Source organism: Halichoerus grypus, chromosome 1, assembly GCF_964656455.1.
Source record: "Halichoerus grypus chromosome 1, mHalGry1.hap1.1, whole genome shotgun sequence".
In the NCBI taxonomy this organism is placed as follows: domain Eukaryota; kingdom Metazoa; phylum Chordata; class Mammalia; order Carnivora; family Phocidae; genus Halichoerus; species Halichoerus grypus.
The window spans coordinates 163,712,853-163,734,651 of record NC_135712.1 but is presented as its reverse complement, the minus strand read 5'-3'; the positions used below and the strand labels follow the sequence as shown (position 1 = coordinate 163,734,651).

Below are 21,799 nucleotides of genomic sequence, written 5' to 3'. Positions count from 1 at the left end.
CTTCCCAGGTTCTCCCTAGGCCTCTTCCCTCCATCTAACCCCCCCATGGCCTCCTGCTGCCCCTACCTCTACAGACCTGATAACAGAACAGGATTTGATATCATCCAGTCGAAAAGTAACTAACCAAGAACACTTGTGCTCCTTACCTGCTCTCGGCACATAACCGGGGAAGAAGCCAGTAGGATGATGCTCTCAGTTCAGGCAACAGAATATGAACAGAATCAGAAAACAGATGTGAACAGTACTCCTAGTGTGGTGTGGTAGTTGAGGAGAGGGCACAGTGGGGCTCCCCTAAAACTCTGTACATCATTTTGTCACTTAGGTTTATGGGACCACATGCTTAGCCTCAATCTGAGGCTTGTGGTATCATCCCTTTTAACTGAATAAAGATTGTAGGTCTGGATATTTGGAATTAGGCAACCAGGTTGTAGAGTCACTATATGGGAATAGTCACACATATATCCGTCTCTATATGAGAGAGAGAGAGACAAAGTAACCTGATCATAAAACCTCGACACTGCAGAGTTTGTGTAAGTACTCCAAAGAGTCCGGAAAGTATTGTTTAGCTGAAGAACAAATGTCTGTTAGTGGGAAGGGCAGGAAACGTTCAGGGCCATAGTCCTTGACACTGTCCCATACTCCCAAGGAGCACCTGTGGGGCAGCCTATGAGCATTCCTCCCTGACACCTGGGACTGCCCCCCAGTCAGCCATGCAGGGATGGGCTCACGCCTGCATCCTGATTGCCTGCTTCAGCCAAACAGCCCTTCCTTGCTCCAGCTTTCGGCAGCCTGATGTAATGCTGGCAGCAGGAAGTTCTAATCTGGAGTGTTTTTGTTTGTTGTGCTTCCTCAGGATTTCCTTGGATCTGGAGACCCCAAAGAAACAAAGATGCTAATCACCAAACAGGCTGACTGGGCTAGAAATATCAACGAGCCTAAAGCCGCTGTGGAGATGTATATCTCAGCGGGAGAGCACGTCAAGGCCATAGAGATCAGCGGCGACCATGGCTGGATTGACATGTGGGTTTTCAGTCCCTGCCCCAAGAAGCATTTGGCAGCATGTCATGTCATGTCAGCTTTTGGTTTTGACTGACAAGGGAAAAGATAGTATTTCTCTAAATATATAATCCAAATGTAATAGTGACTAGGTTTTTGGGAGACAGAGATTGAACGAGGCAGTCACTGCCTTTGAGGAGCTTAGTGGCTCCCTGGAGAAAGGGTTGGGGGTGGGGGAAGAGTAGGGGGAGATACCCCGGCATTAGAGCTGCCATTCACTGAGCCTTCCCTAGGAACCAGGCACTGAGATATCTTACAAACACTTGATTCTCCCCCACACCCTAAGCTGTGGTGTTTCCATGCCCAGCTTCCAAATGAGGAAACCAAGGCTCAAGGACCAGGTGATCACATGAGGCAAAACAGCTGGGAAACCATGGAGCTGAGCTTCAAACTGACCTGGCTGATTTCAGTGCCTCTAGCATGTGTAATGGTAGGAACCAAAAAAAGAACAAGAACACTTCTAAGCACACCAGGGAAGGTGACAAGAATTCTCATGGGAGGAACCATGGATGTGGTCTTTGCGTGAATGGCCTTGAATTTTAAGAGGTAGAGGGTGGTAGGAAGGGGAAGGGCATGAGGCCAAAAAAACAGCACAAACCAGGAGTCACCCAGAAGGGGGGTGGGCATGCAGTGGGGCTGCCCAGAGAGATAATGGATTCAGTTTTGAGACTCTTAGAGCATCAGACCTCCAAGGGGGGGCTTTCTCCTCCCATAGTCGAGGAAGGTAGACTTCACACTCATGTACATGTGTGCGTGTGTGTGTGTGAGTGTGTGTGTACACATACAGGTGCACACTGCCAGAGCTGGTAAAGAACATGTGAGGGAGCAGCTCCTGACAGTGGCTCAGTCTGAGCCCTACCGGCTGTTGGTTATCCTGGAAGCCATACTGTGGTCCACAGGTAGTAGTGGCCTAGGCAGGTTAATGACTAAGTCACCTCCCTGAACCCCACCATGTAGTTGCCATGTATGCCCCTCACATACGTGCCATATGTATGTGACCTACCGCCCCATCTTTCTCCTGTGCAAGAATGAAGTTTCTTGAAGATACAGATCTTGCCCCCCAAATTATTCTTTTCACAAAAGGAGTGATACAGGAGAGAACCAGGCAGATTTGTGGCCCTGCTCTCCCCTCTGGTTTTTCATGTCACTTTCATTTGCAACTGACATGTATCAGGTTACCCTGGAGATACCTAACTAGTTCAGGAAAGAGATATTTAAGCATGTTCCATCCTTTTTCCAGGTCTGGCTGTAAAAGGTGCCTCTTCTCCAGGGACATTTGGTTTGATGGGTGGGGCTGGGGGGCTCTAAGGGGTTGGCTGTGCCACCTTTCCCTAAAAATGTGTTCTTTCTCTGCTGAGAAATGTTATTTTTAGATGTCATTATTATTCTAAGTACAGATTGACAGGCCTCCCTGAGCTTGCCTGTGTCTGAGACAGGGATCTGTTACAGCTGCTTCCCCTTCTTTTTTCACAAAGAGCAAGCTGGGTAGAGCCCCTTTCCCCTGAGAGAGCTGGTTTTACTCCAAACCCCAGCCTGACCAGAGGGAATAAGCATGTTTCATCCACCCCCTCATGTCCCCACAAGTAGTGGGAGGGCCAGTTACCACTGGGAAGGAGTGGTGAGCCCCAGTGGTCCCTGTGGCCCCTCGCCATGGTCAGCACCTTGGCCAGCAGGAGAGGCACACCCAAGATTTCCAAGAGGCTTTTCTTCCAGAGCTCAGAGCTGGCTCCACACATGCCTCTTCCTCTAAAGTCCTGTCGGCTGAAGAATTCTCATGCCTCTACCTATACTTTCCTATGAGAATTCCTGAAACAGTGTGGAAAGAGCATTCTGCCACTTGCTGGCTGCAGAGTCTTGAGCAGGCTGCTTCACCTTCGACCTAGCCTTTAGTCTTCTCATCTGTAAAATGAGAATAATAGTACCTCTAAGGGCAGTGAAGATTCAATGAGATCACACATGTGAAAGCTCATGGTGCTGTGCTTGGTACCAGTAAGTGATCAGTAGGTGTTCATTTCTATCCCCAGATACTGCTGGATAGATAGTGACTCTGTGAAAGGCACACACAAAGTGGGGGGAGACAGTGTCCTTTAGCAGGTGACTTCTGGTCACTGGGCAATGTTTCTGGATTATATATTCACTCATTTAAGAACCACCCGTCAAGCACCAAGGGCCATGGCACCATATTGAGCATTGGGGACATTAATATGAATCGACATGGAGCCTGCCCTCAAGAAGACCCAAAAGCCCGTGCTGCTTTCTTCCATCAGGTTCCTGTTACAGGAGTCCATCTCCTCCCTGTGCTTTTACCTCTCCAGGTTAATCGACATTGCCCGTAAACTGGACAAGGCCGAGCGGGAGCCCCTGCTGATGTGTGCTTACTACTTCAAGAAGCTGGATAACCCTGGCTATGCTGCTGAAACCTACCTAAAGATTGGTGACCTGAAGTCCTTGGTTCAGCTGCATGTGGAGACCCAGCGCTGGGACGAGGTGAGGGTAGAGCATGCCTCATGGGCTAGGGGGCCCCATGTGAGCCCTGGACCACAGGGGGCTTTTTGGGGTTTGGATGGAGAGCAGCTGCCCTCAGCATGAGAATGAACATTGGCCTGGCTATCAGGAGACTAACCCTTGAATTCTCTGAGCCAGCGTGTCTTAGAGGCCCATTTATTGGTTCATTCATTCAGAAAATCTTTATGCACTGCTGGCTTCATGCTAGCCCTGTGATAGACACTGGGGATGTGAGAGTTAACAGGACAGCCCTGTGCCTGCTGTGGGTCTGAGCTGCTTGTGACCAGCACCATGTGCTGATAGCTCCCTGACATGGAGACACACCTGTGTAACATTCAAAACCTGCTAGGTGCCATTTGACAGAAAATGCCACCCATACTCTCCAGGTGGAGGCTGCCAGAACCGTTTCAGGGGCAGCTCTTTCTCCTCCTTCTTCCCTCTAACCTGGACTCCTTCCTGAGAGGATCAGGGGCTGCACCCACGGTCCTCGCTCCACCCTACCCACCCATCCACCCACTGAGGTCTAGTTTACAGAGCCATAGCAAGACCTTTTCTGAATAAAGCTGTCTGACTCTTGTCTGCCCTCTGAGTGGCTCCATTTGGTGAGGTGACAAGGTTACTGATGAGAAGAGGTGGGGCCAAGGACAGAGGCAATAATGGCTTCTCAAGATAAATTTATTAGGAGATTTCTCAAGCAGCATAAATTAGAGCATCTTAGAAACACTCAGTCCTGACTATGCATCAGGCAAACTTTCTCCCTGTTGCCACATACTGTCCCCCATGACTCATTTCCAGTTCTCCTAGCCTGACGGGTGGTTCTGGGGCTTAGACAAAGCAGTCACTGGGTCCCATACAGCACCAAGTCCATAGTCATCTTTGACAGCTAATAAGCAGTGACGATGATAATGTCAATTCTGTTTCCTTAGGTGTCATCTGCAATTAAAAGAAATCTGTTTGCAGCACTACAGGAGCCCACGCAAACCCTCAAAATAAAATGTTTCCGATTCTGTGCTGTTTCTGTGGTCCAGAAACAGACTGTGTTGTTATTGAATCCAGTCACTTGCATATTGCTGTTAATTGCCTTTTGTTTTCAAAGAGCTGATTTGTTTTTGCGTTTCTGGGGGTGGTGGTAGGGGGAGGCACTCTCCCCCTCTGAGTTGTCAGGCTGGCAAAATATGACACATCCCTAATGGATTCAGCCAAGTGCCATGTTTTCATGGGGGCTGTGGGGGCTGCTTTATTAAGAATGCATTTGCTCCTTCCTCCAGGCCTTTGCTTTGGGTGAGAAGCATCCCGAATTTAAGGATGACATCTATGTGCCCTACGCTCAGTGGCTAGCAGAGAATGATCGTTTTGAGGAAGCCCAGAAAGGTAGGCCACCCAGACTGACACCTTGCAGGAGCAGGAGATGGTTCTGCCAAGACCCACATTTCAGAAAGGCTGTCAAGCCCCTCCCATCACGGATCTGAGGATGGACGACTTCACCCTGGGGAATGTGACGTGTTTCCTGGTGAAGACTGGGGAGCAGTGGAAAGAACATGGGCTTTGGAGTTGGACACGCCTGGGTCCATCACTCACATGCCTCCGGACCTCAGGCAGGTCCTGTCTCTTCTCTGAGCAAAACACTGTGCACTCAAAGTAGCTTCCCACTTAATCCTCACAGTAGCCCTATGATGTCGGTACTGTTTTCTAGATGAGAAAGCTGAGGTTGGAGGAGGTAAAGGGATTTATTTGCCTGAAGTCCCACAGCAAGGAAGTGGCAGAGACGGAATCTGGGCCAGGCTGGGGTGGGGACAAAATATGAGAACTCCCACAGTGTGTCCGGCATGGTCTCACCTGCCTCTTTCCTCTACGGCAAACAGTAACTTGGCTCAGATAAACAGGGTGACCTCTGCTCCTTGGCATTTCCACTGGTAAAGTGGGCTGCACCCCACATATGGCAGTATCTGAGACAGGAGCAAAAGGAAGCATAGAGCTTTTACCGGTAATAGCAATTTTAAAATGTGACTGCCTTCTCTGTGTCAGGCACCGGCTGGGCACTTAACTACATAACCCTGAACCTCGCCAGCAGCCCTGCAGAGACGCCGAAGCTAACTGTGCCCCGCAAAGTCACAAAGCCAGAGAGAGTGGCAGAGCGAGGTTTGGACCAGGATCTGTCCGCCTGGGAACCTGATTCTTGTGACTAGGTCTTGCTGCCTCCTTAGGAGGTCTTCTAATTGAAGCTGGGTGTGTCGTATTCCATAGCATCTCATTTACACTTCTATATGGTAACAGTTGCCACCTCCGGACACATTGCGGAACAAATGTCTCCCTGTTGGAGCTCCTCAGCTAAAAGCCCCATTGAAAGACAGCATGTTCTCTTCTGCTTTAGCATTTCCAGAGCACCCAGTTGCTGAAGTATGTGCATGTTTGGGCAAAACACATCAACCTATCCATCTGTCTGTGTCTGCCCTTCCAAGAATCCATTGCCATAGTAACTTGGTACTCAGACAAGAGATTGGAGATGAGATTGGAAAAAAGGCCAGAACTTTTCCTTCTCTAAAACAGAGGATTTGGATCATCTGAGTGCCCACATGTGAGCAAGTGTCACAGCTAGAAGTGCCTCCCTGGCAGCCCCCAACTTCCTGAGGGTCTGGCCACATAGTTAAGAGTCAGGAAATTTCTGTTAAATGGATATAGGGATTATTGAGAGATTTTTTTGCATGTTTTCACAAACGTTTGGTTGCTAGAGCTGGGAGACATATTTTTCAAGGTTGTCATTAAAAAGCACACAGTTGAAGACTGATGGGGGACTTAAGTGGGGATAGGTTCTGTAACCTTGGGTATGCCACTTTACCTACACCTTCATAAGTCTGTTGTGACCATCCAACAAGGAATCAGCAACGAAAACACTTTGTAAGCCACCAAACCTGTTCAAGTGTCAGGTGCTACTAGTGTCACCCCAGATGTCACAAAGCCTTGTCCTGGAACGGGGTGAGGGTAAGACCTCACTGGTGATGGACAGCAGTGCCATCCTCAGACTTCGCCCTGCAGTTTGGCCCCGAGGTTTTTCTTTCTGCCATGCTTTTCTGAAGTCAGTTGCCTTTTCCCAGCCAGAAAGGAATATATCTCACTGTACTTTTTTCAGGATGTAGCCTCAGTTATTTATAGCCTTCGGCCTGAGAGGCGCATCCCAGCAACGAAGTGCTGCAGATGCTCCCAATGAGTGTCCTACTTCTACAGCAGCCCCTTGCAAGCCCTGCAGAATTCCATCCCACTCCCCAAATTGTGTGTGTTTTTGTGCCCCTCCAGCGTTCCACAAGGCTGGGCGGCAGCGGGAAGCGGTCAGGGTGCTGGAGCAACTCACACACAATGCCGTGGTCGAGAGCAGATTTAATGACGCTGCCTATTATTACTGGATGCTGTCCATGCAGTGCCTTGATATAGCTCAAGGTAAGTAAACAGCAGCCAGGCCACTTGTTTTCCCCAGCCCTGCTCTGGCACCAAGATAAACATCGAAGGAGCTGGAACGTTTTAATTAAAGCCCTGGGCTTGTTTATTGGGTGTATTGCCCATAACCCTGTCTTGCAGCAGCATAATCTGGTGTGTCATCTTTTTCCAGTTTGCCCATAAGTTTAATGATGGTATGAGGGCTGTCCTGGGGTTATGGTTGGGAGGTCCTGCCCTGTGTTGCTAATTCAGAACATATCTCTCCCCTGCTACCTGGGAGCCTATAACTGGACCCAGGTGAGCACTTTTAAAAAAAATTTTAATTAAATGGAAAGATGAAAAAGAGATCACTTTACAATAACACACTCCAGATTCTCACTCATTCCAGGCAGGAAAATAGTTTCAATGTTGCTTTCTTGAGACTTCCCATGATGCACCGAGGGAGTTCTGAAAGCGGAGGGGACAGGGAGATATTCTTCACTGGACTAAGGCCAGCATGCTGGAGTGGGAAAAACACTGGAATTGGAGGCAGCTAGGTGACTTGTAACAAGTCACAATTTCTTCCTAAACTCTACCTCCCCATCTGTGGCGTGGGGGTAATCCTATCCTGCTTCCTTCATAAGGCTGCTGTGAGCCTCACAGAAGCTGTGGTTATAGTTTGGAAACTGTTAGGTCCAGGCGTTAGGTGGCATGTTTTTGTTCCGGCCAGTGGTCTGTGCTTTGTATAAGGCCTGGCACAGAGGGAAGAGGCTGGAGGTGAGATGAATAAAGCTGACATCTGCTCGTCCTCCACGCCAGGCTCCTCTGGTATGTCTGGGTGCCAGTGATCACCCTCTTCATGCTGGCGCTCCCCAGTGGAATGACCTGGTAGGCTGTAGTGTCAGATCTGGGAGATGGGCGAGAAATGTTCTCAGACTTTGCATGGCCACATGCTGTGCCCAGCTGAGACTTTCCCAGTCTTGGGGAGGTTCCAGCTCCTAAGCAGCACCTTTCCCATCATTGCATCTCTTTGTCAGTCTCCCTGGCACAGGTCTGATACTGGGGGAGAGTGGACACTGCAGTGCTGTCATTGCCTCACCCTTCCTTGTAGATGTGGCTTGACACATCTTCCCCCTCCCACTGCACCCCGCAGACCCTGCCCAGAAGGACGCGATGCTTGACAAGTTCCGCCACTTCCAGCACTTGGCTGAGCTATACCACGGCTACCATGCCATTCAGCGGTACACGGTAAGGTGGCCAGGAGATGAGGGCCTGGTGGGGGTGCTGCCTACTGAACCAGGGGCCCTGGGCACGTCTTACAGAGCAGCAGACCTCTGGATGGAAAGTAAACCCACTGGACAGGATGATTTGCCAAGAAATTCTGGTCTCCTCCTGGGAGACAAAGTTTGGCACTTTTTTTTTTTAAGATTTTATTTTATTTATTTATTTGAGAGAGAGAGAGGTTGAGAGTGCACGAGAGGGGGTAGGGTCAGAGGGAGAAGCAGACTCCTCACTGAGCTGGGAGCCCAACACGGGACTTGATCCCGGGACTCCAGGATCATGACCTGATCCGAAGGCAGTCATTCAACCGACTGAGCCACCCAGGCACCCCAAAGTTTGGAACTTTGATTTTACTCAATTAGCTACCTTTTTGACCTGTTTGTTGCAAGCTGTGGGCTTCTGAATTAGTGAGCCAGAGCTAGAATGGGCCTTTCTAGTTGCCGGCTTTATGCCTGTAAAACTCAAGGCAGACTCCAGGTTATCTCTAAAATGATCAGGGGTGGGGGCGCCTGGGTGGCTCAGTCGGTTAAGCATCTGCCTTGGGCGCAGGTCATGATTCCCAGAGTCTAGGGATCGAGCCCAGCATCGGGCTCCCTGCTCAGCAGGGAGCCTGCTTCTCCCTCTCCCTCTGCTCATCCCCCAGGCTCGTGCTCTCTCTCTCAAATGAATAAACAAAATCTTTTTTAAAAAATAGTAAAATAAAAATAAAATGATCAAGGGTGGATGTTCCACTCTAGATGGGTGAAGGCCCAGCTCTAACCAAAGGCCTGAGGTCTCTCCTTGGCCCTGCCACTGAATTGTAGGCTTGATTTCCAGAGACCCAAATAGTTTTTTTTAGTCACTTCCTGATTCTTTTAAGCCATTTTAAATCTATCTCCTGACAATGGGGAACAGGTGGTAGGCTGTTATCAGCCTCCTCATTTTGTGTATCCTCATCACTCAACAAATGTTGATTAAGTGCCTACAGGGTGAGCTTATCCTGTGCTGATAAGCTAGGAGGATAATACCAATAACCAACCTTTATTGAGCACTTACTATTTACCAGGCAATGTGCTGAAGGCTTTATTGTATCAATTTATTTAATCCTTTCAATCATGCTGTGAGATAAGTACTGTCACCCCCACTTTACCGATGAGGAAACTGAGGTGCTAAACACAGAGATCCCACAACTAGTAAGTAGGAGCCAGGACTGGAACCCAGACAGGCTGGCTCCAGAGCCTGTGCTCTTAGCCTCTGATCCCCCACACCCTCTAACTTGGAGAAGGCAGACCACTGGCCTCACACCCCAGCTCCACTGTGTGACCTTGGCAAGTTGTTCACTTGCCTCTGTGCTTCAGCTTCCTTCTCTTAAAGTGGGGGTGAGAATAGTACCTACTTGCTGGGGTTGTGAAGATTAAATGAGTTAATATTGGAAAAGCACTTGGCACAGATGAGTGTCAGCTGTTCCTCCTGCCCTGTTTGGAGGCTTCCAACCCGTTTTCCATAGGCCGAGCATTCCCCAGCAGGCCGAGCATTTTACAATTCTTTGACCATCTCATGGGCCCTACCTTCCACACTGGGCACCTCTTTCCCCCACATTTGTGCTGAGCACTTGGCACATTCTTTGTCTCTGAGGAAAGTCTGGCAAGAAAGGCTCCTCTGCTGGGCTCTGCCTGGGCCAGCTGTCAGCCCTTCATCTCATCTCTTCCCCACACCACGGTCAGTGGTTTCAAGGGAACTTATCTTCCTTTACAGTCTTTTCAGGGTCCCTCATTTCTATCAGGTGCTCACCTGGAAAGAAGCCACCCAAAAAAGACCCCAAACTCAACTTCAGCTGGAAAGTCAGGGCCTCAGCTCAGTGTCAATTTGCCTGAGCCACTTTGGAGCTGGGCTTTTTGTCTCTTTTCTGTAACAACTGAGCTCTGCTCCAGGACCTACATGCAGCTGTGAGCTTGTAGCAGCTTCACACCAGCTGGGGTATCTGGCTGTTCATCCCAGCTGAGACTTCATTGGGCCATTCCTTCATTCAACAAATCCCTCCTGGGTGTCAGGCCCTCTCCTGAGGCCTTGGGACATAGTGGTGAGCAAGATGTTATCCCTGCCCCTGAAGAGTTCATAGTCTCTGAACACACAGGTGTAGCCCAGTTGCCTTAAGGGAAAAACTAAGAGGACCAAAAGGACTTCCTGGAGGAAGTGAACCTAAGCAAAGAGGAGGGAGATTAGTAAGATGAGGAGAAGAAATGGCATTCCTGGCAGAGGTCACAGCATGTGCAGAGGCCTGGAGGTGGGTGATACTTCAGCATTTGGCATCAGGGCCCAGCAGAGCAGCTCTGAGTCAGAGCAGACTGCAAAGGGAAGCACCAGACCTTTCCTGAGATAATGGCTTCTTTCCCAGAGGAGAGGTGCTAATTCTGAGGACACAAACCCCCCCACCCCCCCACCCCCCCGCCAATTCTGTTCTTCCTGGGATGGTTCTTAGCTTCCACACCTAGTGCGATATAACCAGAGGCAGGCTTCTCCCTGGCTCTCATCCAGAAAAGGATGCAGTCTCAGGTTTTCTTGGGTTCTTGGAACTAACAGAGGCTGTAGAAATTTAAATGAGAGTTAAAGAGAGAATGCTGGGCTCCAAACCCAAGTAGTAGTATAAAGTAAGTCCTCACAAGTTTAGACCAATTAGGGCCTAAGTCCTGTTGGCACGGTGACGAGTACAGCCTAGTAAGACCCTCCAGGAAATGTCCGTTTATTACCATGTAAGTGCTCGAGGGGGAGGGGGGAGCTGGCCTGCTTTCATCTTGTCATCTAAAGTGGTGTCAGTTTGCATACAAGGTGCCAGATCCCTTCAAAATGGTATTCTTAACCTTTTATGGCCCCCCTCATGGTAGAAAATTCCCTGTGGTCTACTGTGCGGAGCTTCTGGCAGCCTCTAGATACAGAAGACCTGTTCATGTGTGTTAGTGCCTGCTCTGTTGGGGCCCCTGCCAGGTGCTGGGGGTGCGGGGATGAGCAGCTGAGGAGCTCCAGCGCATGTGCACATTTGGTGAGCATCGGACGGCCAGGCCGCTGCTGGAGAGCTGAGAAGAGGCACGTGATTTCATGCTCTAAAGAGTTAACTGCCTCCATTTAAAGACGTGCTTAGGTCTGGTCATGTCCTAAATTGCATAAAAGGTCTTCTCTCTCAGAGCTAATTGGAGACAACTTGAGCTCAGGGAAATGGAATCATTACCAACCCCAGAGGCAGCACAGCCTAGGAGAGAGGCATTCTTGGGCTTTGGAATCAGACCTGGGTTTGAATCCTCACTCGGCTCTTTTCTAGCTGGGTGGCTTGGGCAACTCATCTCTCTGGGGCTCAGTTTTCTCACCAGTACAGTGAGGATGAAAATGCATCCTCACAAGATTATGTTAAAGACCACATGAGACAGCCGTAAAGCGCCCAGCACGTAGTAGATGCTCATTAAGGGGGACTGTTCTTTTCCTGAAGGATTTCAGAATTATTGGCGTCTGCCTTTTGGCCTGGTCCAGCAGCTGCTTCGTTGCGGAATCCAGTCCCTATTTGCTTTTCTCACTGCAGGAGGAGCCCTTCAGTTTCCATCTTCCCGAAACCCTCTTCAACATCTCCAGGTTCCTGCTGCACAGCCTGACCAAAGACACCCCCTTGGGCATCTCCAAAGTGTATCCTTTCACCCCCACCCCCTGTCCCAGCCCTCTTGTCTAATGGCCCCTGGGAAGTTCTTTCCAGAACACTTCCCTGGCGGGACCTCCCCTCTCTCCCATAGCCCTCAGGGAAGAGAGAGTTTGTCCTGCTGCTACTGCTTTGCTGTAGAAGCAGCTCAGCCAGGGAGGCCAAGGGGCCAGTGCCAAGAGAAGATTAGTTTTCAGGGCTCTCTGGGCTTGGCCCAGCAGTGGGTCTCTAACCAGTACACTGCCCAAGCCCTCCTGGAACCCATAAATGAGGGCAGAACTGAACTATAGGAAGCACTTGGATTCGGGCATTTCCCTGGGGAGGTGGGGGTGTTTGTTCAGCCGAGGGGATGGAGCACCTGCTGTGCCCTAGACAGTGGGCCAGGCAGTGGGTGACAAAGCTGCCATCTAGTAGAGGAGGTGACAAGTGTCAGGGCTTAGTTCAGTGGGATGTGTGCTGTGTCCAGGGGTGGAATGTAGCTAAGGCTGGGGCCATGGTCAGGGAGGGCTGCCTGGAAGAGCTGACGTCTATCCCGTAAGGCTATCAGGAAAGACAGTAGAGTAGATGTTCCAGGGGAGCACCCAGCACATGGAAATGCACGGAGGTGAAGTAAGCATGGTGTATGGGAGGAGCTGAAGCCCATCCTAGGTGGGAGCCCCGCTGAAGAGGTAGTGGCCTGAGGGCCTCCATGTGAGTTGGCCTCACCTTCTCCGGACCTGTGAGGGCCATTAAGGGGCCGTAAGCAGAGAAGGGGGCTGAGGACCCATGCTGCCAAAAACTACCAGGAAATGACCAAAATCTTTTAAGGTCATAAAAGTCATAATTCTCCCCATCCTCTTCTAAATCTTATATTCTTTCAGTCCCTTCCCAGCCCCAACCCTGCCTTCTTTCTGTAAGGAAAAGACCCTCCCAGGAGAGACCTCAGAGGTACTGATCGGTGAGAAGTGGCTTCTCTAAAGGTGCCAGGCCCATCATCTACATTTCAGGGAAATCAAGTGCTACCTTCATTGACTGAGACCTTTGCAGAGGAGTGGCCAAGGCCACACCTGCCAGAGCCTCAGCACCTGTGCCCAGCCTTTCCAGCAAGTTCTGTTCGAGTCAGCAGAGTTTGATTGAATCCCTACCCTAAGCTGCACCCTGTACTGTTCACTGGGGACCTGGAAGTGGCTCCTGATATGGTCCCTGACTTTGAAGAGTGACAGTGGAGACACGGACATGGAAACTTACTGCCATGTAACTTCTGGAGTGGAAGGAGCCACACTGGGGTTGTGGGGAGCAAGAGCATTAGGGGGAAGGAGAATGGGAAGGAGGCATGGTACTTGAGGCTTGCCAAGGAGAAGTGGGGAAAGGGGTTCACAGGTGGGGTAGGGGAGGAAGGGCAGGCCTGGCCTGGGTGCAGCCAGCATTTAAGGTGACCTGGGATCAAGCGCAAAGGCCCGTGACCTCAGATTGAGGAGCTCAGAGGAGAGTCTCAGAGAACAGGGGAGGCTGACACTCAGAAATCACTGTGGCTCCTGGTGAAGTGCAGGCAGAGAGAAGTGCCCTGCACCCAGTGACCTCTGTGAGCTGGATCTGAGTGGAGCTCCACAGGCAGTGTGGGACCAGCCCCACCTGGCAAGGCTAGAGCAGGATGGCACTTGGTGCTGGACACCCTAGGACCTGGCTGGCAGGCTGGGTGAGTTGGGGAGAGCCATTTTGGCCTAGTTAGGGTACAAGATGAGCCATCAGCAGGCCCAGAGAACCTAAGCAAGGTTAAAATATTAATGGAAACTGCACTGTCTTTATCTCTGGAAAAATCCCTATGCCTTGATATCTGAGAAGTACACTTACATCCCACAAATGAGCAAAGCACTCCTCAGGCTCCTGCCCATGTCCTGGCACTAGCAGCAGCTGCATTCCAGCACGGGGCTTACTCCGAGGGTAGGCAATGCCAGCTCTGAGGCCCAGTGTGGCCTCTGCTGTCCTTAACCCTGTCATCTGCAGGAACACGCTCTTCACTCTGGCCAAGCAAAGCAAAGCCCTGGGCGCCTACAAGCTGGCCCGGCATGCCTACGACAAGCTGCAGGGTCTGCAGATCCCCGCCAGGTTCCAGAAGTCCATTGAGCTGGGCAGCCTGACCATCCGCTCCAAGCCCTTCCATGACAGCGAGGTGAGCGCACAGCTCCCTCAGGCAGGAGGCTTCCCCTCCTCTTCCTGGACGTCTCCTGATGCCTTCTTTCCTGGCCGGGTTCTGTTTGAACGATGGCTACCATGCTCTCAGGATTCTGTGCCCTCCTCCCTTTCCCAAGCCCTGGTTTGCCCTTCTGCTTTTCCCTCTCTGCCTCCTCTGTTCTCTACTCAGCCTGCTGTGCTCCAGCCACAGTCCCTGGCCCCTGTGGGCTCCAGAGCCCTGCCCTCCCTTGCTGCCTAGCCCTTCTGTGAGGCTCTGAGTTGGCTGCAGCCCAGCCCATGCTACTCTGCCCTTAACCTCCCTCTCCTCCTCCATGCCCAGATGGCTCTGCCTTCACCTCATCCTAGGAGCTCCTGCCTTAGCCCCCCTTCCTTCTGGAACCAGGTTATCACTCTTCCATGTATCTGTAGTCCAGTTGTGCCCCGGCCTTCTTTCTTCCAATTTATCCTGTTGTCTCTCACAATCCCCTCCTTCAAGCTCAGAGCAGAGACTTGGCATCAAACAGACCTGGGTTCAGATCCCAGCTCCACCATTTCCTAACTATGTCTCCATCTCTCTGAGCCTCGGTTTCCCTCTCTATCAAATGGGGACACACAGAATAGCTTTCCCGCAGGATAGATAGCCAGCCCAGATGATGTGCTTAGCACAGTACGTGGTGCATGTTAAGTGGCCGGTCCATGGTGGCTGTGGTGCTGTCATTCCTGCTGGGGAAATGTGCTGCTGAGCCCTACCTACGGAGGAGTGTCCAGGGCAGTGGGACCCAAGTGACAGGGCCTCAGATGCCTCTGTAGGCCCTTATCCTGAGTCACCACAGCACAGAGCCCTGAGCCCAGTGCCCCTTCCCCACCCACACAGGGGGCCTTGCTTCTTGGCAGCCAGGCCCCAGGAGACTGAAATCAGAGTGGGGAGCATTTCCTCGCCCTGGGTTCGGCCCTCAGGCAGCTGTGGTTCTTGTGCTTTTGTAGGAGCTGGTGCCCTTGTGCTACCGCTGCTCCACCAACAACCCGCTGCTGAACAACCTGGGCAATGTTTGCGTCAACTGCCGCCAGCCCTTCGTCTTCTCTGCCTCTTCCTACGGTGAGTCTGCCGTGTGCGGGTGGAGCGGCCAGTGGATGGCTGGGCTCTCTCCACTGCTGATTGGCCACACCTGTCCTCATTTGTAAATTGGGGACAGTGTGACACCCACCCCACCAGATGCATGGTCACTAAGGGTTCCCAGAAATAGGACCCAGTGATGCCCGAACTTGAAGCACGCACCCCTCAGAACCTGGTGTGGGGCTTTGCATGACATAAATGCCCCAGATGCCACTGTTCAGGCATTTGGTCTGGGAGGCTAAGATGGGCTCTTACGTCCTGGTTCCTTCTATGTTGACAAAGGATCAGAAGCCCCTTCCAGGTAGCTGGGCAGAGGCCATTCCTCCTCCCTTGTAGAGGAGCCCATCCAGCTATTAGCGGGAAGAAGGAGGGGCTAAAGGCCACTGGTTCTCACCCATGCACACACGTACACATGCATATACATGCATACACGCCTGCTTCCTCCAGACATGTGGTGGGCAAAAAGAGGTGGCCCTGCTGTGTGTCCTTGCTTACAGAGGAGCCTGCTGCTGGGTGGGAAAGAAACTCTCATCCTCCCACCTCCCCTCATGCTGCCTGATGAGAGCATCCCAGGCCCTAGCTCCCCCTGAGGCAGCCATCCCATGGCCCCTCCCCATGTCCTGTGCCCTCTAGAGGTGCTGCATCTGGTTGAATTCTACCTGGAAGAGGGGATCAGTGATGAAGAAGCTGTCTCCCTCATTGACCTGGAGGCACCAAGACACAAGCGTGAGAACAAATGGCAAGAGATCACAAGCAACAGTATCCTGGATGCTGGGCTGAAGGCCTGTGTGTGCCAGCCAAGCACAAGGCCTGGGTGTAAGACAGGAGGCAGGAGGGCACTGGGGGATGGCTGGTCCAGTGGAGTCAAGGACATGGTAAGCCACTGCCGAGTGATTGGAGAGGCCCACATGGTGGCAGGGACGGGCTGGGAATGGGCTGAGATCCGGCCAGTGCACAGAGGTCCCAGAGGGCACAGGACATGACCACAGGCCCAGAAGAGGCATATGGAGGAGGAGATGGTGCCTTGGTATTCACCTTTGCTTCATTTCCGGGAAGGCCTCCCACCCACCTGGCTCCTAAAAGGCACCGTCTGTGCTTCTGGCCGCACACAGCTGAGGAGCAACCAGCACAGCATATGGTGTCTGTGTCAGCTTTTCTAGTCAGGTCACGTTTACGTACAAGAGACAGAAACCACAATCCAGCTGAGCAAACAAAAGGTGTAAAGAAGCGTAGCCATAGGTGGACACTCAGCTGGATCCAGGTGCTCATTCGGCACTGGTGGGAGGCTGTCTCCTATCCTGTTGGCTCTGCTGTCCTTTGGGTGGCTTCCTTCTTTGGCAGCACCCACCCCGTCCCACCAGCAGTACCAACCCTGCATCCTGTCAGCCTTAAAATCCGTGGAAAGGGCTGACACTCCTCCCAGCATGACAGCAAAAACCCCAGGGCACATCCTCGCTGGGACAGCTTGGGTCAAAGGCCACACCTCAGCTCATCCCTCATGTTCACTGTCCCAGCTGGACACAGGAGGGGGGCCTCTACATGTGACTGTGAACACTCAGCACCTGCGGACCTTGCTAGCACACAGCAGCTGGATCAGCAGGTCTGGGTGGACTGAGGGCCTGACTTTCCATAAGCTTCCAGGTAATGCCAATGCCATGGTCCGTGGGCCACATTTTACATTTTGAGGAGCAGAGGAGAAAGGAAAGGCCAGGGAGCTGTTTGCCGAAGATGGGAGACAGAAATCAGATGCTTTGGCTGGGTTGTTGCTGCCTGGTGGGACCACATCTTGTACTTGATTGGGCACCAGCAGCCTCCATTCCCCTGGGGCCCTTCCTTATAGGAGCCCCACCCACCGTGGCCTCACATCAGCTCTTCTGCCCCTGCCTGGCAGAGGGGGTAGCTCCTTAGGCACCTTCAGCCTGGTCTGGCTGGCCTTAGGATTTGCAGGAGCTCTCACCCCCTTCTCCATGAAATAGGACCTGCGCGTCCATCTCAAGTGCCTACAGACAACCTGGCAATTACTAAGCGTTTCTTCAGGAATTGCAAAGTTTGCTGGCCGTGGTTTTTGGCTGGCCCATTATTTCTACTCCCACCCACAGCAGGCCTACAGCCTCTGCTCGCTTGGTGCTTCTGGTCAGGCCTACCTGGGCCCTGGCGTGGTCTATGTGGGGCAGCAAAGGTCCCATCAGAGCCCCTTTCCTCCTGTGCACTGGGGCCTGGTCCCAGCCTCTGTGTGACCAGGGCTGTCTCCTCCCTCGCCTGCATTTCCTCCATTCCTCCATCTAGAAACTCTGTTCCACAGAGTCATGGAGAAACACACTAGGCCCACAGAGAGCTCCTGTGAATCTTGCGTTGGGTGGAGGGTGGGGCCTATTTCCCACTCAGCCTCAGGTTCTGTCCTTGACCAGACCCTTCCAGATTCCCAGACTCTGAGGCTGGATGAGACCATGGACTCCACGGGAGATGATGACCCATTCACGGCAAAGCTGAGCTTCGAGGTGAGGGTGCCTCTCTGAGTGATGGGCTGTGGAGGCACAGGAGGCCTGTTGGGAGGGGGGTTGGAGGTCCCTTCTGTACACACTCCTTGGCATGAAGCGGACTTGTTCCCTGTCCACACTGCGGTGGAGTCGAGGTGGTGGGCATCCCGTCACTAGAGGTGGCCAGCAGGAGCTACGTGACCTGGCAGGGCTCTGTGAAGGTTACAGCAGAGGGAGTCTCTGGGGTCCTCCCTGGTTGCCCCAAAGATTCTGGGATCATGACCCAGATAAACTACGTCACCCAGGCTGAGTGAAAGCACCACTGTCCCCTGCTTCCCACCTGCCCATCTTGCAGCAAGGTGGCTCCGAGTTTGTGCCTGTGGTGGTGAGCCGCTCAGTGCTGCGCTCCATGAGCCGACGGGACGTGCTCATCAAGCGCTGGCCCCCGCCCCTGCAGTGGCAGTACTTCCGCTCGCTCCTGCCTGATGCCTCCATCACCATGTGCCCCTCCTGCTTCCAGGTACCGTGCCTACAGCTCATGCGTGGTCACCAGTTTCTTCTTTCTGCTGCTTGTCCATTTCCCAAGTGTCCTCTTGGGGACACCTGGCATCTGGGAGGAGCATAAGGGATCCCAAGGCCAAGGCTCTGAGTTGGGAGGAGACTCGGCCATCCTTAGGCCCTCCCTCCTCTCACTTATGTTCCGAATGCCGTCTGGAGCAGGCTTGCCCCTGCCCCTGTGCCCTCTGTACCTGCCCCTAATCCGGGAGGGCCGGGCAAGTGTGATGCACCTTTGAATTCCATTTAGAAAAAAGGGGCCTCAGACCCCAGACCCTTCTCCCCTCCCTTTCAGTCCTCAGACAAAGGTGTTCTGGATCTGGTGGTTCTAGCCCTGACTCACTGCCAAGCCTCCTCCCCTTGGAAGGGCGGCAGTCCCTGCCAGGCTCGGGGCATGGCCCCGGGTCATGACTGTTTCTCCTCAGATGTTCCACTCGGAGGACTACGAGCTGCTGGTGCTTCAGCACACCTGCTGCCCCTACTGTCGGAGGCGCATCGACGACCCCAGCCCATGACTGGCCCCCTCCGAACCACCGCTCCCACCGGGGCCACCTCGCACTTGGCTGGGCTGTCAAAGGAAGAAAGAGTTAAATTGTCAGAATGTGTCTTCTGCCCAGATCAAGTGTGTATTTTAGGGAGGGGCCTTGTGTAACCACGGAATTCCTATTTATGGCATTTCGTGCCTTGTAAATAGCACCAGGAGATGGAGAAGAGAAAGTACATATTTTCTAAGGAAAAAATGTGTTACTTTCAGAGAGGCTCTGAGTTGTTCGCGGCAGCCTGCTGGAGTCCACAGATCTGTCAGACCATTAACATGTACACTTTGCGAACAGATTGCCTCAATAATTACAAATAAAAGGGCTACTTATTTTCATCAGTGTCTGCATTTTAGCAAATCTTCATATTGTCTGCAACTTAATTTCCTTATGCAAAAGTGCACCTGTTTCTAATTTGATCTGAGAGGAACATTACGGTTGCCTGCTCTTAAAATGTAATCTAATCGAAATGGCAATATGGGAATGGGTAGGGGAACGGGTATCTATTTATTTTGGTTTAGCGGGGCTCCGTCTTGACCAGAAAATAAGGTTCCTGGCTCCAAAGAAGATGACAAGGGGGGCTCTCTTCAGAGGTTCTGGAGCCCACCCTCTGCTTCCTGGCTAGGGCCAGGCTCCCCTCCTTCTCCCCATTCCCCTAACCCCACAGAGGCCCCAACCCCACTGAGGCTTTCCCCTTCCCTCCAGCTTCTGAAGCCAATGGGTCTGTTTGAGGTTCTGCTAAGGTCCCCGCCCCTGAGCATCAACAGTGTCCGATTCAGCAGCTCAAGGGCAAGGGTGGGTAGCACATGGGAGGCTGGGGAGGGCGAGCTGACATTTATTGGGGACCTTCTCTGTACCAGCCGAGTTTCATAGATTATCTCAATTCTCACACCAGCCTTGTGATGGAAGGGTTAGGATTTCCATTCTGCAACCATGGGGTTGGGTAGAGGTACTGGGGCCCAAGGGCTCACCCAGCCCTGGGTGGAAGCCCCTGATCTGTCCTGCCCTAAGGCCCCTGGTCCCTTTGCCCTCCACTCTACCTGCCCCGGGGGTGTCAATGATCCAGAGCTTTATGCAAAGTCCTGACAGCAGAGGAAAGAGAACTGGGCTGTCGGATAAGAAACCCGCCCTGGTGATTAGGTATTGATACTTTTCAGCTCATCTGTGAAGTGGACAGAGCGGGACAAATGTCCCCATTGCAGGGATGAAGACTGAGGCCTAGAGAAGGGAGTGGCTACAGAAGCCACCCAGCGGTGAGTGCTGAAGCTGGCCCCCTGCCCTACCCCTTTCCCCCTGCCTCCCTCTGCATTTCTCTTTGGAGATGATGGAGGAAAATAAAGAAAGGGAGCCAGACAGTTGTGCCAACAGAACTCCTCCGTTGAGTGTCTAATTACTTACGATCATGCATGCTCTCTCTCTTGCTAAACATTTATTAATGTGTTAGGATTTCCATTAGCGCATTACTTGAACTAAAATCATTTGCATATGGCTGGGAAAAAGAGGGGAGAGAGAGAAAACAGCCCAGCCACCCAACAGGCGTCAATCACAGTGACAGATCAGATGGTCCGTGGCTAGAGGCAGGGGGATGGGGCCCAGCCTGAGACTACAGCATGCATCCTCTCAGCTGAATAATACAAAAACCAGGGTGTACCATGACAAGTTCTGCTGCCATGGGGAAGCTGAGCTCTGGAGGTCTGAGTCTGAGAAACAATCACTGTAGCTGCCTTTAAATCAAATGCTCATTGAGTACCAGACACCATGCTAAGCACCTTCCATGCATCATCTTACTTAATCCTCGACAGCCTCCAAGGGTGCCCATTATGCAGATGATGAAACTGAGGCTCAGCAACATTCTCTCCTTTCATTCAACAAATACTTACTGAGCCAAGATAGGATTCATACCCAGGCACAACCTTTACACCTAAGCATTCTGTTCTGCATCTCCCCTGTCCCAGACTAGACGGGATCTTGATCAGGCCTGTTCTCTCTCCAAGGCTCATTTTCCTCATGTGTGCAAAAGGGCCTACTCCAGCTCTGACCTTGAGGCTCGAGCCTCAGTCTCCATCTGATGAGCCTGACGACCCTTCACATGCTACAAGGAAAGCACTGTGGAGAGACTGAGATACTCATTTCACTAAGAGGACACTGAGGCCTGGAGAGACACTTGGCTGCTGGAGGCTGCACAGCTTGGTTGTTCAGGTTGTGACTTGATCCTCCAAGTCCCCAACACTGCCCATGTCCCTGGAAGGAGGAAATAGATAGAGGGGGATCGTGTGGCCCAGATAGAGCCCCAGGCCAGGCCTTAGGTGGGCCTGGCTCTAGCCTGGCCTCAACCAGCTGGGTGTCCGCCATGCACCCCCAGTGAGGCTCCTGAAGCTGGGAGCCCCTCATGGCTCTCGCACAGGTACAGAGATAGCCCATCTGCTATGTCAGATACCAGGTGACCTTCCACTTGTGCCAGCCTCAGGGCCATTGGGAGCCTTAGCAAAGAGGCCTGCACTGGGCAGGGCTTTCAACCTGGGTCAAGCACTTGTCCCAGTACTCCACCCAGACTCCAGAATATCTTCCTAGAATGGGAATCTGATCATGCCCCTCCCCTGCTTACAACCCTCCCCATTGATAGCCAGCTAGCATCCAGACTCCTAGGCCTGTCCTCCCTGGCCCCACTCCACCCTAGGCTCCAGGGCCAGGTGGCCCTTTGCTCCCTGTGCCTTGGCCCAATTGTCCCCCTGCCTAGGCCTCCCACCTCCCTCCTGGTCCACACCTTGCTCCTCTGGGATCCCACAGCACTGGGCCTGGGAGCAGAGCCTTGCCTCCCATGGTTATTAGTTTTCTCCTTGTCAGCTGGCCCCTGAAACTGGGAGCTCCTTGAGGGCAGGGAGTGCATAGGATTCATCTGAGTGTCCCCAGCACCTAGCCCCGAGCCTGGCACATAGACGGTGTTTGGCAAATGTTGGAGTAAGAGGGAAGTGGGGGGAGGGAGGAGGGAGGAAGTGGGACTGGAGGAGAAGAGGAAGGAAGGGGAGAAGAGTCTGTCTCTTTCCTTTCTTCCCTTTGA

The 21,799-nt window shown here is 52.3% G+C and overlaps 1 protein-coding gene across 2 annotated transcripts in view; it reads left to right on the top strand.

Moving 5' to 3' along the window:
- The window catches only part of IFT122 (intraflagellar transport 122), a 69,046-nt gene extending 49,967 nt beyond the window's left edge, over positions 1-19,079 (top strand). For both annotated transcript variants that reach the window (XM_078074823.1, XM_036073602.2), the window contains 12 exons: positions 854-1,020; positions 3,372-3,543; positions 4,830-4,932; positions 6,853-6,993; positions 8,123-8,217; positions 11,798-11,898; positions 13,892-14,057; positions 15,044-15,155; positions 15,807-15,932; positions 17,592-17,671; positions 18,006-18,170; positions 18,631-19,079. In XM_078074823.1, coding sequence (XP_077930949.1) covers positions 854-1,020; positions 3,372-3,543; positions 4,830-4,932; positions 6,853-6,993; positions 8,123-8,217; positions 11,798-11,898; positions 13,892-14,057; positions 15,044-15,155; positions 15,807-15,932; positions 17,592-17,671; positions 18,006-18,170; positions 18,631-18,720 — 1,518 coding nt within the window. In that variant the 3' untranslated portion in view covers positions 18,721-19,079. The remainder of the gene's footprint in view (positions 1-853; positions 1,021-3,371; positions 3,544-4,829; positions 4,933-6,852; positions 6,994-8,122; positions 8,218-11,797; positions 11,899-13,891; positions 14,058-15,043; positions 15,156-15,806; positions 15,933-17,591; positions 17,672-18,005; positions 18,171-18,630) is intronic.
- The last annotated feature ends 2,720 nt before the right edge of the window (positions 19,080-21,799 follow it).